Source organism: Equus quagga, chromosome 18 (assembly GCF_021613505.1).
Source record: "Equus quagga isolate Etosha38 chromosome 18, UCLA_HA_Equagga_1.0, whole genome shotgun sequence".
In the NCBI taxonomy this organism is placed as follows: domain Eukaryota; kingdom Metazoa; phylum Chordata; class Mammalia; order Perissodactyla; family Equidae; genus Equus; species Equus quagga.
In genome coordinates, this window is record NC_060284.1 from 40,006,891 (window position 1) to 40,027,504 (window position 20,614).

General features: G+C 37.5%; 1 protein-coding gene across 1 annotated transcript in view; it reads right to left on the reverse strand.

Annotated features, from left to right (window-relative positions):
• The window catches only part of LOC124229845 (calcium-binding mitochondrial carrier protein SCaMC-1-like), a 56,303-nt gene that overhangs the window by 20,316 nt on the left and 15,373 nt on the right, over positions 1–20,614 (reverse strand). The window contains 2 exon segments of the mRNA XM_046645318.1: positions 6,489–6,601; positions 16,221–16,308. Coding sequence (XP_046501274.1) covers positions 6,489–6,601; positions 16,221–16,308 — 201 coding nt within the window.

Consider the following 20,614-nt stretch of genomic DNA (forward strand, 5'->3'; position numbering starts at 1 on the left):
TGTGGCTCAGAGGCAAGAGTGCCAAACTGGACTCAGAGGCACTGGGTTCCATCATTTGTTCATCATAGTGGACAAGTCACTTCTCTGCTTCTTAGTTTTCCCACCCTTCATTTGTTCATTCATTGAATGCCCCCCTTTCCTAGCACCCTCCCACTTCAAGATTTTTGTACTTGATTTACCCTCTGCCTACAACATTTCTCCTTGGCTCTTTCCATGGCTTCCTTCATAATACTTAGCACAGTCTTAATTAGTTCATTTCTGTCCATTGCTTGCTTCCTCCTCTAGAAGGTAAACCTGAAGAGAGCATAACCTGGTCTCCCTTGTGCACTGTTGTAAACCTAGCACCTTGGTCATTGGAGATAAAGGTGCGCAATAAATATTTGTTGAATGAATAAATTAACATGCCAGCCCCTCAGCTATGTATTAGTAATATAAGGTGCAGAAGTGAGTTTCTGCCCTCTAGGGGCTTACAGTGTAAGAAGAGAGATAGGAAAGGAAAGAAGCAATATAATACAGAGTAACAAGTACAATAACAAGGGTAGAAAGAAAGTGTCTTAAGAACACAGTACAGAGGCATTTAATGGAGTGTAGATTTGCAGCGGGGCGGGAGGGTGCGGAAATAAGTGGAACTGTCAGGGACTTGGAAGTAGCAAGTAAAGTGACTTACAAGTAGCAAAGCCTCAACATGAATCCAGGTATTCTGAGCTCAGAGGCTACCTTCTTGTCCCTCATACTCTATTATCTCCCTAGAGAAGGAGGGATTAACCAAGGGGATGTTCTAGGCAAAGAAAATAGTTTGAAGATGTTACATATTCTAAGAACTGCAAGACTGTATTCAGGGGTGGAAGGAGGGTAAAGGAAAGCTCAAGGTCTCAGAATAACATGGAGGTTTCCAGCTTGGACGACCAGGAAGGTGGTGGTAACATTCAATGAAATAGGAAAAGAAGGTTTGGGGGACAGATGATGTTGTGTTTGTGTCTGAGGTGTCCCAATTGATGCCCAATAGATATTTGCATATGCAGAAGGAAGGTATGGTCTAGAGACATAAGATTTTGAGCAATCAATTGGCCTATATTTGGTAATTCAACCTGGGAAAGTAAGTGGGATTGCTGAGAAAAAAATGAGTGAGAGACAAAGAAAGCTGAAGACAGAACATAGAAGAACACTAATATATAAGAGACAGACTGAGGAAGAAGATCCTCAGGGGAGACAGAACAGTAAAACAGAGAGTTGGGAAGATAACCAGGAGAATGCAGTATCAAGGAAGCCAGCTGAAGACAACATGTAAAAGGAGAGTGGTAAGATCTAGAAACTTAACAATAGGGAGCCTGGATTGGTGAATAAATTTCCATGAAGTGGGGAAAGCAAAGCCAGACTGTAGTTGGTTGAGAAGTGAATGGGAAGTGTAGCTGTGAAGAGAGAAGAAAAAGATAAGGTGTCTAGAGGGGACATCAGTACAATTATACTTTTTTTAATGGTACTGACTTAAATATGTTAAATCTTGTTTTTAAGACAATATATTTAAACACAAGAAATAAAGGAATAATGGAGAGAATAAGGCCTCTGAGAAGCAGAGAAAAGGGATTCAAAGTTCGGGAGAGATTTCAGTTTTAAAAGTGGAAACATCTATTTGTTATGACAGGAAACGGAAAAGGAAATCTTAGGGGTAGGTACAAGTACATGCCTGAGAAATGGCAAAGCTAAACCAACCTTGGAAGCCATATGTTGAAGATTTCACAACTACCCAAGAGAGAAATAAACCTCTATTTCAGTTGAGCCACTGCATTTCGGGGTCTCTTTACTACAGTAGCTTAGCCTGCACCCTAAGACAGCAGAGATAGGTATTTTAGATTGGGCAAATGGGAAGGGCTCTTTGAGAAGGTGGACATTTCAGCAGAAAGCTGGTTGAAGTGAAGGAGAGAGACATGCAAATCTGGAAGAAAAGCATTCCATGCAGAGAGAAAAGGAAGTGTAAGGCTCTAAGGCTTCCATAAGCATGGCAGATTCGAGAAATGACAAATACATATCAACAAATGTGATGCACCACATTAACAGAATCAAGGATAAAAATCATATAATCATCTCAATAGATACAAAAAAAGCATTTGACACAATTCAACATCCTGAGCCAGCCCTGATGGCCTAGTGGTTAAAGTTCAGGGTGCTCTGCTTCGGCAGTCCAGGTTCAGTTTCCAGGCACAGAACGACACCACTCGTCTGTCAGTAGCCATGTTGTGGTGGCAGCTCACATAGGAAAACTAGAAAGACTTAAAACTAGAATACACAACTCTGTAGTGGGGCTTTGGGGAGAGAAAAAGAGAGAGAGGAAGATTGGCAACAGATGTTAGCTCAGAGCAAATCTTTCCCAGAAAGAAAAAAGTTTCAACATTCTTTCATTTTAAAAAATCTCCCCCAAAATTGAGTATAGAATGAATGTACCTCAACATGGTAAAGGCCATATATGACAAGCCTACAGCTAACATCACAGTCAGTAGTGAAAGTGTGAAAGCTTTTCCTTTAAGATCAGGACCAAGACAATGGTGACCACTCTCATCACTCCTCTTTAACATAGTACTGAAAGTCTTCACCACAGCAATCAGGCAAGAAAAAGAAATAAAAGCCATCTAAGTCAGAAAGGAAGAAGTAAAACTGTTTCTGTTGCTGATGACATGATCTTATACATAGACTAAAGACTCCACAAAAAAACTGTTAGAACTAATCAACAAAATCAGTAAAGTTGCAGGATACAAAATCAACATACAAAAACCAGTTGCATTTCTATACACTAACAACAAAATATCTGAAAAAGAAATATAGAAAATAATCACATTCACAATAGCATGAAAAACAATAAAATATTTAGGAATAAAGTTAACCAAAAAGGTGAAAAATGTGTACACTGAAAACTATAAGACATTGATTAAAGAAATTGAAGAAGACACAAATAAATGGGAATCTACGCCACGCTCATGGATTGGAGGAATTAATATTGTTAAAATGTTCACACTACCCAAAGCCATCCATAGATTCAATGCAATCCTTGTCAAAATTCCAATGGCGTTTTTCAGACATAGAAAAAACAACCCTAAAATGCACGTGGAACACAAGACCCCAAGTAGACAAAGCAATCCTGAGACAGAAGAATAATGCTGGAGGCATTGCACTCCCTAATTTCAAACTATGTTACAAAGCTATAGTAATCAAAACAGAACAGCACTGGCACAAAAATAGATACATAAACCAATGGACTAGAATCAAGAGCCCAGAAATAAACCCTCACATATATAATCAATTAATATTTGACAAGGGAGCCAGAAATACCCAATGGGGAAAGGATAGTCTCTTCAATAAATGGTGTTGGGAAAACTGGATAATCACATGCAGCAGAATGAAATTGGACCCCTATCTTACACCTTAATCTCACAAAAATTAACTCAAAATGGATTAAAGACTTAACCATAAGATCTGAAACTGTAAAACTCCTAGAAGAAAACATAGGGAAAAACTCCTTGATATTGGTCTTGGCAATGATTTTTCGGATATGACATCAAAAGCATAAGTAACAAAAGCAAAAATTAATAAGTGGGACTACATCAAACTAAAAAGTCTATGCACAGTGAAAGAAACAATTGGCGCTATGAAAAGGCAACCCACAGAATAGGAGAAAATATCTACAAATCATATAAATGATGAAGGGTTAACATCCAAAATACATAAGGAATTAGTACAACTCAATTAAAAAAAAAACACTCTGATGGGAAAATGGGCAAAAGAACTCAATAGACATTTCCCTAAAGAAGACATACAAATGGCCAAAATTTATATGAAAAGATGGTCCACATCACTAATCATCGGGGAAATGCAAATCAAAACCACCATGAGATACCAACTCACACTTCTTAGTATGGTTTTTACCTAAAAAACAAGATGTGTTAGCAATGACGTGGAGAAAAGGGAACACTTGTACACTGTGGGTGGGAATAAATTGGTAAAGCCACTATGGAAATCAGTATAAGGTTTCTCAAAATATTAAAAATAAAACGATCATATGATTAGCAATTCCACTTCTTGGTATATAGCCAAAGGAAATGAAATCAGGATCTCAAGGAAATATCTGCATCTCCATGTTCATTGCAGCATTATGCACATAGCCAAGAAATGGAAATAACCTAAGTGTCTATCTATGGATGAATGAATAAAGATGTGGTATATAAATACAATGGATTATTACTCAGCCGTGAGAAAGAAGGAAATCCTGCCATTTGTGACAGTACGGATGGACCTAAGGGCATCAGGTTAAGTGAAATAAGTCAGACAGAGAAAGACAAACACTGCGTGATTTCACTTATATATGGAATCTAAGAAAGCTAAATTCATAGAAACAGAGAGTAGAATGTTGGTTGCCAGGGGCTGGGTAGTGGGGGAAACAGAAGGATGTTGTTCAAACAGTACAAACTTCCAGTTATGAGATGAATGAGTTCTGGGGATCTAATGTGCAACGTGGTGACTATAGTTAGCAATACGGGATTATATACTTGAAAGTCGCTAAGAGAGTAAATCTTAAATGTTCTCATCACAAAAAAGAAATGGTAATTATGTGAGATGATGGAGATGTTAACTAACCCTACTGTGGTAATCATTTCCCAATATACAAGTGTATCAAATATCATGTTGTACACCTTAACTTACACAATGTTATATGTCAGTTATATCTCGATAAATCTGGAAAAAAATAGACAAAAATATAAACAGACAATTCATGGAAAAGAACATGTGAATATCTAATATTTCTATGAAGAGATGTTTAAAATGCATTAGGAATCAAAGAAATGCACGTTAAAACAACAAGATACCACTTTATATACAACAGAATGGCAAATATTAGAAAATTGGATAATACCAAGCAACAATAATATGTAGAAAAACAGGAACCTTCATGAGTTGCTGGTGGGAGGGTAAGCTGATATGCAAGCCATTCTGGGAAACAACATGGCTATAATTTATAAAATTAAGAATGGATACTCTAGGGGCCGGCCCTGTGGCTGAGTGGTTAAGTTTGCGCGGTCCGCTTCAGTGGCCCAGGGTTTCACCAGTTGGCATCCTGGGCGCAGACATGGCACCATTCATCAAGCCATACTGAAGCAGCGTCCCACATAGCACAACCAGAGCCACGCACAACTAGGATATACAACTATGTACCAGGGGGCTCTGGGGAGAAGAAGAAGAAGAAGGAGAAACAAGATTTGGCAACAGATGTTAGCTCAGGTGCCAATCTTCAAAAAAAAAAAGAATGGATACTCTAGTAAAATTTACAAATGCACATTCGTCTTGACTCAGAAATCCATGTGAAATTCTTTAAGGTACATGAGAGAAGAGCATTTTTTGTGGGTGGAGAGTTGGAGAAAACCTAGATGTCTATTACTAGGGAAATGGATAAGGAAGATGTGTTAAATGTATACTATGTAGTAGTTAGAAGCAATAAACTATATGAATGCATAACAACAAGGACAAATCTTAAAACCATAATGTTGAGTGAGCAAAGCAAGAAATCAGACATGACCTTTAGCACAATACCATTTATATAAATTAAAGACACACACATGAAACAATACTATATGACTCCTAAGAATATATACATGTTCAAGAACACAGATGGAACAGAATAGGTGCCTATCATAATAAGTGACATCTCTATTGAATATATATATTACCTGCTCTGCCTTTTTCTAAATACACTAAGGTACTAACTAATTTAATTATCAAAACTCTTACCATATCATCCTCAGTATATAATTGAGGAAATTGAGGTACAGAGGGCCTATATAGCTGGTGGGTGGAAGATGTGGGATTGAAACCTAGGCAGTCTGACTCCAAAGCCTACGTTCTTAGTCCTCCCCTAGATTGTCTATGAAGAGGAGACAAAAAGTCACGAGGGTGGATGCAAACAGTACGCCATGAATTGAATGATTCACTTAAGCCCCTGCATCCGAGATCTAAAAAAGAAAAAAAAGTTTTTAATTACAAAATCTCATTTGTTCCTCTAGTCAAGTGCTTACATAAAAAGAGCAGGTAGATTATATATTTGATCCTTTCTGATTCTAAAATTGGGAATCTTAATCTTTGACTTTACATTTCCTATGATAGAAGGCTGAATTGAGTACATCATATCTGTGGGGAAAAAAGTATATTATTTTTCCACTTTTCTAGAACAGTTAACTATATCAAAGTAATTTATTCTCAACACAAAGTAGGCCCTTTCAGCAGATGGGTATCTATTTTAAGTTCTAGGTTTTAGCAAACAAAGAAATCCGAGCTGTGTTTCTATCTATAATACTAACACTCCTTGCTAAATCAGTAGAACGTTATTAGGAGAGAATACTGTTACTTCAGCCACTGAGGCTGGAAGTATTATAGGGATTATGTGATCACAATAATGCCTATGACACTTACAGCAAAATAAAAATAGAGTAAAACACAAAGTAATCTTACAGTAGAATGCTTCCAGAAACGAGCAATTTCATTGATGGTTGTTGCAGGATGAAACAAAAAGTAGTACTTCCATTCATCCCAGTCTACTGTCATTGTTCCATCACTGTCAATGCTGAAATTTTTAAAAAAAATAGTGCTTATAACATTTATAACAAATTTAGCACCATTATAAAAATTAATTAAAAGCTTCTTACATATTAATTATAGAAGTTGCTCCTTTGGGCTTCATGAATATTGCTATTTTTCCATATTTTTAATAGACCTTATTTTTTAGAACAGGTTTAGATTCTTGGGAAAATTGAGAACAGAGTTCCCACATACCCCTGTATCCAGTTTCCCCTAATGGTACATCTTACATTATTGTCGTATATTTGTTACAATTAGGAACCAATCTTGATACGTTATTATTAACTAAAGTTCCCACTTTATTCAGGGTTCCTTAGTTTGTTTGTTTTTTTGAGGAAGATTAGCCCTGAGCTAACTACTGCCAATCCTCCTCTTTTTGCTGAGGAAGACTGACCCTGAGCTAACATCTATGCCCATCTTCCTCTACTTTATACATGGGACGCCTACCACAGCATGGCTTTTGCCAAGCAGTGCCATGTCCGCACCCGGGATCCGAACCGGTGAACCCCAGGCTGCCAAGAAGCAGAACGTGTGAACTTAACCACTGCGCCACCAGGCCGGCCCCGGGTTCCTTAATTTTTAACTAACGTCCTTTTTGTTTTAGGATCCCATCTGAGACACCACATTCCATTTAGTCATCCTGTCTCCTTAGGTTCTCTTGGCTATGACAGTTTCTCAGACTTTCCTTGTTTTTACCAGCTTTGATAGTTTTGAAGAGAAGTGATCAGATATTTTGTAGAATGCCCCTCTAATGGAATTTACTCTGTATTGTTTTTCAATTATTTACTTGTATATATTTCTCTCAAACTTGCCTATAATCTATTAAGGAGAAGGACCATTTCTAAGTCACCTTTATATCTCCAGCACTGAGCACTCAATAAATGTTTGCTGAATGAATGAATAAATGAATAAAATTCACTGAAGGTCAACCTTATAGCTTTTGATTCTTCTAGTAGCATTTTTTCCTCTGACCCTCTTCTCCCTACTTAAGCTTTTAAGTCAATTTTAAAGTAATCTTTTACTTATGAATTTAAAAAGAAGACTCACTTTTACCATGCAAAATTCAGGATTTACACAACTTTTAAGCATCTCAAATCACAAAAAGCATTAGACGTAGTTTCTACAGTCTGAGTAAAAGGTGGAATTAAGTGAAATGCTTTTTTCAATAGCATTTTTCTGAATGGAAAGTCTAAAAAACAAATTCCATTCTTTCAACAAAAAGATTAGTACAATTTTCAGTTCCAGCCAAGCCGATATAATGGGTGTAGAACTTATCCTCCCACTATCAACAATTATGGAACTGGACACAATATATGAAGTAACTGCTTTCAGGCACTGGACTACAAACAGGACATGGTGATGATACTTGAGATAAGGAAAACCCATGAGTTTAGCTCCCCATTCACTCTGGTCCTGTCTGGGGCCACTTTCCAAACTGTAGCACAAAGAGTAGAAGCCTAAACAGAGAGCAAGTAGCTAGAATAAAAAGAGATTAGAGCTGAGGGCTGCTGACAGGGCAGGAATTTGCACAGCAAATTTTGGAGGATGCTCCAAAACTATACAGGTATCTCTTTGCAACTTTGGCCAAATACTAAGCTATGCATGACTCCATCAGTCTGACCAAAATAACTACTGGAGGGCTGTGAGCTCAATGGAAATTCTCTATGTGAGCAATGTTGGAGCTCAAGAAAGAGAGGAAGGAAGGAAGGGAGGGAGAGAGGAAAGAAGGAAGAGAGGGTTACATACAAGGAGGAAACGGAAAAAACAACCACTGACTTTTCACCAGAAACAATGCATACTAGCAAACATCATTAATGATAACTTTAAAGCACCAAAAGAGAAAAAGCTGTCAATCTAGAATTCTATATACAACAAAATCTCCTTAAAAAATTAAAGTGAAATAAAGATATTTTCAAGTGAATAAAATAACCACCACAGAATTCACTAGTGAGCAGTCAGCACCCCCTCATCCTGCTTTTACTTATGACGCTGTATTGTAATCAGCTGGTACTAGCTCCCCTGTTGGCCAGAAACCCTAAAGCAGGAGCTTTGGCTTGTTCACAACTGCATCCTTTGCACCTAGAGCTATAACTAATGTTTACGGAAGTTATATAAATAACTTTTGGATAAATCATTGCTATTGGAAATCTATAATTTATCTTAGAGTATGACTTAGCAGCATATCTTAGCAGTATGATTTAGAATTTCCAATTTTCCAAACAATGTAGCAAGATATAATTTAGTGTATAATGGTTTATAAAACGTCTCTTGTCACATCAATAAAAAAATACATAAACTGATGAAACTACCAAGATTGTATCAAACTATCTTATCAATCCTGATAAAAAACTTTTATTGTAAGAAACCTTATTTTCCATTTACAACTGCAACAAAAGGAATAAAATATCTAAGGATTAAACTTAACCAAAGAGGTGAAAGAGCTATTGACTGAAAATTATACGACATCATTGAAACAAACTGAAGACAAAGAAACGGAAAGATATTCCATGCTCATGGGTCAGAAGAATAAACATAGTTAAAACGTCCATACTGCCTAAAGCCATCTACCGATTCAATGCAAAATAAACTACAAAGCTATAGTAATCAAAACAGTGTGGTACTGGCACAAAAACAGACACACAGATCAATGGATCAGAATTGAAAGCCCAGAAAAACTGGATCGCCACATGCAAAAGTGTGAAAGCAGACCATTATCTTGCACCACACACAAAAACTAACTCAAAATGGATTAAAGGTTTGAATGTTAGATCTGAAACCATAAAACTGCTAGAAGAAAATATAGGCAGTACACTATTGGACATCAGTCTTAGCAATATCTTTCAAATACCATGTCTACTGGGGCAAGAGAAACAAAAGAAAATGTTAACAAATGGGACTACATCAGACTAAAAACCTTCTTCCAAGCAAAGGAAACCCTTAACAAAATGAAAAGACAACCCACCAACTGGAAGAAAATATTTGCAAATCATTTGTCCAACAAAGAGTTGATCTGCAAAATATATAAAGAACTCATACAACTCAACAACAAAAAAACACCCTGATCAAAAATGGACAGAGGATATTAACAGACATTTTTCCAAAGAACATATACAGATGGCCAATAGGCACATGAAACGATGTTCAACATCACTAATTATTAGGGAAATGCAAATTGAAACTACAATTAGATATCACCATACACCTATCAGAATGGCTATAATTACCAAGACAAAAAACAACAAATGTTGGAGAGGATGTGGAGAAAAGGGAACCCTCATGCACTGCTGGAGGGAACACAAACTGGTGTGGTCACTATGGAAAAAAGTATGGAGATTTCTCAAAAAGTTAAAAATAGAAATACCATACAATCCAGCTATCCCACTACTGGGTATTTATCCAAAGAACTTGAAATCAATGATCCAAAGAGGTTTATACACCCCAGTGTTCATTGCAGCTTTATTCACAATAGCCAAGACGTGTAAGCAACCCAAGTGCCGGATGAATGGATAAAGAAGATGTGGTGTATACATATATACAATGGAATACTACTCAGCCATAAAAAAAGACAATATCGTATCATTTGCAGCAACATGGGCGGACCTTGAGAGTATGATGTTAAGCAAAATAAGCCAGATATTTCTCTGACAAATACTGCATGATTTCACTCATGTGTGGAAGATAACAAATACATGGATAAAGAGAACAGATTAGTAGTTACCAGAGGGGAAGGGGGTTGGGGGTAGACGAAAGGGGTTAAGGGGCACATATGTATGATGACAGACAAAAATTAGACTACTGGTGGTGAGCACAATGAAGTCTATTCAGAAATTGATAAATAATAATGTACACCCAAAATTATATAATGTTATAAACTACTATAATCTCAATAAAATTACTGGGAAAAAACCCCGTTATTTCTTGTTTAACTGCATTAAGGTTAGAGAACATATCCTGTATGATTCCAATTCTATTTAATTTTTTACATTTCCTTTATAACCCACCATATGGTTGATTTTTGTAGATTTTCTATATGTTCTTAAAAGATTGCATTCCCTGTAGTTGTTGAATGCAATATTCTACGTATGTTGCTAGGTAAAGATTGATGGTGGTATTGTTCACATATTCTGTTTTCACTCATATTTTTCTGTCTGTGTGTACTAGCTATTACTGAGAAGTCTGTATTAAACTTTCCTACTAGAATCATTGATTCATCTATTTTTCTTTGTTGTTTAATCAATTCTTGCTTTATAAATTTGAGGTTATATTATTAGATCCACACAAATGTAGAATTGTTATATATTTAGGTGAATTAAACCTCTAACGTTACAAAATTCCCCTTTTGATTTTTGTAGTGAGTTTTGCCTTTTCTATTCCTTTTCTTTCAACAAAAGGAGAGATTAGTGACATCAGCAGGCTGGTGGAGCAGGAGACACCAGCCATCCTCCCCCCACAAAAAACAATAATTAGACAGCTATCCACAAATGAAAACAGCCCTGAGAGGGCTCAAGAGTCCAATTAAGAATCTACCGCAACACAGTAAGGCAAACAATGGAGAATAACCACACAGAAAGGATCACTGGGGAGACTGGCTTAGCTGAAATGTCTGGAGATGGCAAGGAACAGAGAAGAATGGTGGGGGCTGACTTTATCAGCCACATGGCAGGTGCCATCATGGTTCCCAGTGGTCTGCTCTGTGGAGGGCCCCAGCAGCCTTTACAGTCCCTGCAACAGCCACAGACTCCCCACAGCTTTCATAGTGAAGGAACCTGAGGTGTTTATTGGTGCAGACCCCAGGGACTGCTCTGCAGAGAACACTGGCAGCCTTCACCACTAATGTACCCCACAGCCATTGCTGCCATAGACCCCCTGGGGAGAGAAACACTGCTGCACCCCCTCCCAATAGGAGTTGCTGTTGCAGAGACTCAGGACCAGGGCCACCACCCCCATAACCCTGCACATACCCCAGAACCATGGCTGCTCCCAGCTGGCAATAACAGTACAGGACTTCAGTACCCCACTTTCAACAATGGATAGATCATCCAGACAGAAAATCAAGAAGGAAATATTGGACTTGAACTACACATTAGACCAAATGGACCTAATAGATATATACAACAACAGAATACACAATTTTCTCAAGCTTACATGGAACATTCTCAAGGATAGATCATACCTTGGGTCTTCAAACAAGTCTTAGCAAATTTAAGGAGACTGAAATAATTCCAAGCATCTTTTCTGACCACAATGATATGAAACTAGAGATCATAGGAGAAACACTGGAAAATGCCCAAATAAGTAGATATTAAACAACACTTTCCTCAACAACCAATGGGTTAAGGAAGAAACCAAAAGAGAAATTTAAAAATATCTTAAGAAAAATGAAAATGGAAACACAACATACCAAAGCTTATGGTATGCAGTAAAAGCAGTTCTAAGGGGGACGTTTATAGCAATAAACGCCTACATTAAGGAAAAAAGAAAGATCTCAAATAAACAACCTAACTTTACACCTCAAGGAAGTAGAAAAGGAAGAAAAAACTAAGCCAAAAATTAGCAGAAGGAAGGAAATAATAAAGGTCAGAGCAGAAATAAATGAAATAGCGGCCAGAAAAACAAAAGAAAAGATCAACAAAACTAAGAGCTGGCTCTTTGAAAAGATAAACAAAATTAGTAAACCTTTAGCTAGACTAACTAAAAAAGGAGAGAGAAGACTCATAAATAAAGCCAAAAATGAAAGAGGACACATTACAACTGATAGCACAGAAATACAATGGATCATAAGACACTACTATGAACAACTATACACTGACAAACTGCATAATCTATAAGAAATAGATAAATTCCTGGAAAGATCCAACCTATCAAGACTGATTCATGAGAAAATGGAAAATCTGAACAAACCAACAATGAAGAAGAAGATTGAATCAGTAATCAAAAAGCTCCCAACAAAGAAAGCCCAGGACTAGATGATATCCCTGATGAATGCTACCAAATATTTAAAGAAGATTTACTACCAATCATTCTCAAGCTTTTCAAAAAAATTGGAGATGAGGGAACACTTCTAAACTCATTTTATGAGGCCAGCATTACCTGATACCAAAGCCAGACAAGGATAATACGAGAAAAAAAATTACAGGTCAATATCCCTGATGAACACAGATGCAAAAATCCCCCCAAAAATAACAGCAAACTAAATTCAATTGTACGTTAAAAGAATCATACACCATGATCAAGTGAGATTTATTCCTGAGATACAAAGATGGCTCAACATATATAAATCAATAAATGTGATATACCACATTAACAGAATCAAGGATAAAAACCATATGATCATCTCAATAGATGCAGAAAAAGCATTTGACAAAATTTAATGCATTTGCATGATAAAAACTCTCAACAAATTAGATATAAAAGGAACGTCTCTCAACATAACGGCCATATATGACAAGTCCACAGCTAATATCACACTCAACAGTGAAAAGCTAAAACCTTTTCCTCTAGACTCCGGAACAAGAAAAGGATGCCCACTCTTGCCATTTCGAGTCAACATAGTCCTAGCCAACAGCAATCAAGTAAGAAATAAAAAGGCATCCAAATCAGAAAGAAGTAAAATTGTCTCTGTTTGCAGATGACACGATCTTATATATAGAAAACCCTAAAGACTCCACTAAAGTACTGTAAAACTAATCAACAAATTCATTGAAGTTGCAGGATACAAGATCAACATACACAAATCAGTTGCATTTCTAACAGTAACAACGAAATATCTAAACGAGAAATTCAGAAGGCAATCCCACTTACAATAGGATCAAAAGTAATAAAGTACTTCAGAATAAAGTTAACCAAGGAGGTAAAAGATCTGTACACTGAAAACTAGAAGACATTGAATGACACAAGTTGAAGAAGATACAAAAGATGGAAAGACATGCCATGTTAATGGGTTGGAAGAATTAATATTGTTAGCACATCCACACTACTCAAAGCCATCTATAGATTGATTCAATGCAATCCATCTCAAAATTCCAATGGCACACTTCACAGACATTGAAAAAACAATCCTAAATTGCATATGGAACCACAAGACCCCAGCTAGCCAAAGCAGACAGAAGAACAAAGCTGGAGGCATCATACTTCCTGATTTCAAGTATGCTACAAAACTATAGTAATCAAAACAGTATGGCACTGGTATAAAAAGACACATAAACCAATGCAACAGAACCAAGAGCCCAGAAATGAACCCTCGCATATTGATCAATGCAAATTTGACAAGGGAGCCAAAAATACTCAGTGGAGAAAAGACAGTCTCTTCAATAGATGATGGGAAAACTTGATAAACACATGCAGCAGAGTGAAGTTCTGATATCTCACACCACTCAGAAAAACTAACACAAAATGAATTGAAGACTTAAATGTATGATCTGAAATTGTAAAACTCCTAGAAGAAAACAGAGCAAAATCTTCTCGACACTGATCTTGGCAATGATTTTTTTGGATATGACAGCAAAAGCACAAGTAACAAAAGCAAAAATGAATAAGAGAGACCACATCAAACTAAAAGGCTTCTGCACAGCAAAGGAAACAAGCAACAAAATGAAAAGGTGACCTACAGAATGGGAGGAAATATCTGCAAACCACATATCTGATAAAGAGTTAATATCCAAAATACATAAGGAACTCCCACAACTCAATAGCAAAAAAAAAACACCTGATTTTAAAATGGACAAAGGAACTGTACAGACATTTCTCCAAAGAAGACATACAGGTGGTCAACAAGTATGTGAAAAGGTGGTCAACATCACTAATCATCAGGGAAATGCAAATCAAAACCACAATGAGACACCACTTCACACCTGTTAAGATGGCTACTATCAAAAAAAACACAAAAGACGAGTAACAAGCGAGGATGTGGAGAAAAGGGAACGCTTGTGCACTGTTGGTGGGAATTTAAGTTGGTGCAGCCACTATGGAAAGCAGTATGAGGTTGCTCAAAAAATTAAAAACAGAGCTACCATATGATCCAGCAATCCCACTTCTGGGTGTCTATCTGAAAGAAATGAAATCGTTATCTCAAAGAGATATCAGCATTCCCGTGTTCATTGCAGCATTATTCACAATAGTCAAGACATGTAAACAATATAAGTGTCTGCTATCAAATGAATGGATAAAGAAAATGTGGTGTATACATACAATAGAATGTTATTCAGCCATGAGAAATAAAGAAACCCTGCCATTTGCAACAACACGGATGAACCCAGAGACATCATGCTAAGTGAAATAAGCCCGACACAGAAGGATGAATACCACATGATACCACTTAGATAATTAATCTAAAGTAGTCAGCTCCTAGAACCAGAGAGTAGAATAATAATTGCCAGAGGTTGGGGGCAGGGGGAAACAGGGAGGTATTGTCAAAGAGTACTAAGTTTCAGTTATGCAAGATGAATAAGTCTTAGAGATCTACTGTACAGCATAGTGCCTATAATTAAGACTAAGCTATTGTATACTTAAAAAGTTGCTTAGAGGGTCGATCTTACATGGAAACTAAGTGTCTACCAACAAATGAATGGCTAAAGAAAATATATGTATACCACATGGATGGAATATTATTCAGCCACATAAAAGAATGAAATCTTGCCATTTGCAACAACATGGATGGACCGTGAGGGCATTATGCTAAGTGAAATAAGTCAGACACGGAAAGATAAATATCATAGGATCTCATTTATATGTGGAATCTAAAAAGAAAATGAGCTCATAGATACAGAGAACAGATTGGTGGTTGCCAAACGCAGGGATTGAGGGTGGGTAAAATGGGTGAAGGAGTCAAAAGCTACAAACTTACAGTTATAAAAGAAATAATTCATAGGAATGTAATGTACAGCATGGTAACTATAGTTTTACTACTGTACTGCATATTTCAAAGTTGCTAAGACAATAAACCTTAAAAGTTCTCATCACAAGAAAAAATTTTTGTAACTATGTATGGTGATGGATGTTAACTAGACTTCTTGTGGCGACCATTTCACAATACATACAAATATTGAATCGTTACGTTGTACATCTGAAACTAATATAATGTGATGTCAATTATACCTCAATCAAAATTTTTTAAAAAATTGTTTTAACTACAAAAAGGAAGTTTTCTTATCAAAAATAATAATAATAAATAAGAAGGTGGGAGGAAACTTTGGAAGTGATGGGTATATTTACGGCATAGATTGTGGTAATCGTTTCCTGGTATACACTTACCTCCAAACTCATCAAGTTGTATATATTAATTATGTACAGTTTTTTTGTATGTCAAAAAAAGCTAAAAATAAAAATTTTTTTAAATCAATTGCTTAAGAGAATTACAACTATTCTTTGAACTAGAAGCAGGCAGAACTTTATCCTGGGGACTTTGTAAAGAGAACACTTTGTGATTTAGTCAGCAGCATTCTCACAGTTCAATAAATTTCTTAAAGTTCTTTCATTTAACACTGTCAATAAAAGCTGATGTTACCAAACCTAAGAAGAAATGAAGGAGCTACATTTATAGCAATTATTTTCTAACATAGAATGTTAAACAAAAATAAAAACTATTAAAAATAAGGATAAGGGCTGACCTTTGTAGAATCTTTTTTGCCTGAGATTCAGAAATATTCATACCCAATGATTTCAAAGCAGCAATTACTTCTGAAGTTTCTATTACTCCTTTAAAAAGTGAAAAATGTTACATTAAAGTATCTGAAGAGATAACAAGGCAAAATATACTTAGAATGCAGTAGTCTTAAAAAGCATACATGTTTTATAGGCCTATAATCCCATATTCACAACTGAAAGCTTAAAAAGCTGTAAAAACTAAAAGATGTTTTGTAAGTTTGGCACCAAAATTCATTTGGTGGCAAAACTTGGTTTAAACTGATATGAGGTTAATTTCAGTCATTTATCTAATTTAGTGTGATTATTCATTTGTTCCATTGAAGAAATATTCATGTACATAATTGCACAGTGATACCCCAGCCTCTGCTTGGAGTATTACATAATATATCATACATGCACTGTATTGCTTTTCTAATATCCAAATTCTAAATTTCTAAACATATCCAGCCCCAAGGATTTCCATAGGAGATTGCATATCTATAATAGATCTTGATTATTGTACCTACATGGAAAGAATTAAAAAGCTAGTAATGAAGATCTGATTTAGGGGCACGAAAATAAGGCCACTCAACATTTTATAAGGTAAGCTTCAACAGAAACAATATACTTAAAATAAAATACAACACCAAACTTTTTAACACAACTATATCCTATGTTAGCTACATTAACGAACTGCTGGGTGTTGTAAAGGAAAAATTAAGTATTCCATATTCTCCTGGAACTTTAAACACATAGCTAATCAGGAGAGGCAGCAGGATAATAGCTACTTTGGAGGGTGGTAGGGATTTGGAGGGGATACCAAAGAGATGCTTCTGAGATGCTGTAATATTCTACTTCTCAATCTGGATGCTGTTTTCAGGTTGTATGTTCATCTTGGGAAAATTCACGGAGCTTTTACTTATAATTTATGTACTTGGTTATATATGCTACATATCAATGAAATCTTCCACTAAAAATAGTAAATTAGGGTCAAACTTGAAATGCCATATTAACCAGCTCTGACCTTGTCTGGCAATTGCCCAATTCTGCCTTTGTTAAAGCTATTCTCCTTGTTCATGAAACCCTTTCTTTTCAATTATTTATATATTGACCCAACACAAATATAAATTGCCCCTGGGCACAATTAAGCTTTCCCTGTATCACTTTTATAGCAGTGATCATAGTCTACCTTCTGTACAGCTATGTATGTTCATTCTTACTTCACCCAAAACTGTGTGCTTCTGAAGACCTTGGTTAACGTAGTTCCTAGTGCAGTACTTCACATACATTGCTCAAAAACTGTTTACTTCATTGAACCAAAATATATTAAGTACTCCTTACCCTAAAAAAGTTAAAAATTCAAGCTACGGGGGCTGGCCCCGTGGTCGAGTGGTTAAGTTCGTGCGCTCTGCTGCAGGTGGCCCAGTGTTTCGTTGGTTCGAATCCTGGGCGCAGACATGGCACTGCTCATCAAACCACGCTGAGGCAGCGTCCCACATGCCACAAATAGAAGGACCCACAACGAAGAATATACAACTATGTACCAGGGGGCTTTGGGGAGAAAAAGGAAAAAAACAAAATCTTCAAAAAAAAAAAATTCAAGCTACAATGTAGAAAAAAATTAGGTAACGTGATCCAACATATAGTCAAGGCCTATGGACTGAAAGGGAAGATTCAATGTTGTCTTTAATTATATGCAACAAGCTTTCATTGAGAAAATGGACTTGAAATGGATCTAGTGGAATAATAGTAGATGGATGAAGAGGAGGATTGTAACCATTCCAGCACTAACAGCCCTCCTGGGAGGACTGTAATTCCAGGGAGAAATACAAAATATTCCCTTCCTGTACCAGTGATTTGTTGGTAAGTAACAAACATCCCAAAATTTAGTGGTTTAAAAAGAATGTATTTGACCATGACTATGCAATCTGAGCTTGGTGCAACTCATTGATTCTTCTGTTGGTCTTGCCCGGGTCACTCACACGAATTCAATCATCTGGAGGTTCAACTGTAGCTAGAAATCCAAGCTGGCTTCACTCACATGTCTGTGACCTGAGAAGGGAATGTGGAACAGTTGGAGACTAACTGGGCATCTCTCTCCGTGTAGTCTTTCCAGCTGAGTAGCTAGACCTCTTTTCTGGTGCCTCAGGGTATTCAGGAGGGAGTATTACAAGAGGACAAGCCCCAACAGGCAAGTACTTATCAAGCCTTGCTAATGTCCCAATGGCTGAAGTAAGTCAAATGGCCAAGCCCAGGTCAATGTGGTTCAGGGCTACACAAAGGCAGAAATCCTGCGAGATGTGGTTCACTGGATAGCCAACGTAAAGCAAAATTACTTAACCTTCCTCAGCCTTAGGTGTTCTCATCTGTAAAATGTAGCTGCTGTGAGGATTGTGTAAGACAAAAATAAGACTTAGAAGATAAAGTAGCTAAACAGACATGGCAGACAGAAGAGTCCAATAAATGTCAGTTCCTTTCCCACCACTTCCTCAATCTCCAAAAGACTCCATCCAAAAAAGAATCTTAATGATGAAATTATGTTTAATAACTACTTCATTCACATATTTATAATAGCATTCCATGAACGTTTTGGCTGAACAGGAGCAGGGGCTCAGATTCTTCTTGGTGAGAGAAGTTAAACAGATCAGTTCCCACTGGGGCTTAAACGCTTCCAGCTAGTGAGTTTGATATTAAACCAGCCCACATGCATCCTCTTGCCTCCACTGATCGGCATAAGGCCTGGAAAGCCTCCTGGGGGATAGACAGGGGGTGGTAAACACTGAATCCTGTCTATATTAATATTTAACACATACAAACGTGTGATGAACTGGGAGAGTCCTAAGAGGAACAGTGATGTTGGGAAGGACAAGAGGGGAAAACGTCTGACGCAGTGAGCCAGATCCAGTGATAGGATTTGGGGGGAAATGGCTCCAAGGTCAACGACACACACCTGATACCAGAAATTACCCTATCCCAGCCAATTCGGGATACACTTGTACATTCTGGGAGGAAGTGGCCGCATGTTCATATGAATTGAAAAAGCTGTACTTTGAAGACCAAAATATTCTGATATTAAATAGACACTTTCTGGTTAAGCATGACAAGAGGGCGGAGTGTCTTAGCTTCCTAGGGCTGCTGTAGCAAAGCACCACAATCTGGGTAGCTTAGAAAAGGAGGAATTTGTTGTCTCCCAGTTCTGGAGGCCAGAAGTCTGAAATGCAGGTGTCACCAGGGCCACCACGCTCCGCCTGAAGATGCTGCGGAAGGATCTGTTCTATGCCTCTCTCCCAGCTTCTGGCAGCCTTACATCTTCCTTGGTTTGTAGATGCCTCACTCCATTCCTGACTCCATCATCAAACAGCCACTTCACATCATCTTCCTGTGTGCGAGTCTGTCTCTGTGTCCAAATTTCCCCTGAATATGACACTAGTCATTTTAGATATTGGGCATAACCTAATGACCTCATTTTAACTTGATTACTTTTGTAAAGACCTATTTCCAAAGAAGGTCACAGTCTGAGGTACTAGGGGCTAAGGTTTCAACATATCTTTTTAGGGGGACACAATTCAACCCATAACAGAGGAGGTATTGCCTTTCCCACCCACAAAAAGCCTGCTGGCCAAGGTGAATCGACTGAGCTCTGCACAAAGGTGGTCACTGAGGCAGCAGCAATGACGACACAGAGAGCAGGCCGCTCAACCAGAGCAGCGCCTCCGCAGGGCTTCAGAGCCTAGCTCTGCCATGCAGGTGAGGCAACAGGAGAGCTTCATAGCTACTGTCACAGCTCAGGCGCTCCAAACAAATGAAGCCCGCGGGAATCTGGACAGTAGCCATACCACAACAGTACTTCTGCAGGACTTTGGGGGCTGAGCTGTGATGTTCCAGTGTGACTAGTTGAGGCAGCAATTAAAAGATCTATATTGCTAATCACTATTACTTTGGGATGTCCATCTTGCCTCAGAAGGAATATTCTCTATGATTACCAAGACCTACAAGCACTGATTTTCAGTTTTAGCAAGGACAATAGCAGCATTATACTTTTACTGATAGCACTCTGATTTCACTGATTATCTGACCAAGTGGATTTTCAGTTTACAAATGATGATCACAGTGGTAACCATCAACAACAGAGTGAAATTCCAGAAGAGCACAAGAGCAGAACTATCAGTCTTAGATCAGCAGCAAAGGATGACCAGGTCTAGCTTACAGACATTAGTAAGCAGTACTTCTAAAGCTTCTGGGTACTGCTTCAGCACGAGGGCCCAAAGAGGCCTCAACTTCCTTCTGGAAAACAAATGGAAGCTTAGAGCCCTGCAATAAGAGAAATGTAATCACTTTTAATGCTCACAGGTCACTAAAGCCTTGACATTCAGGTTAC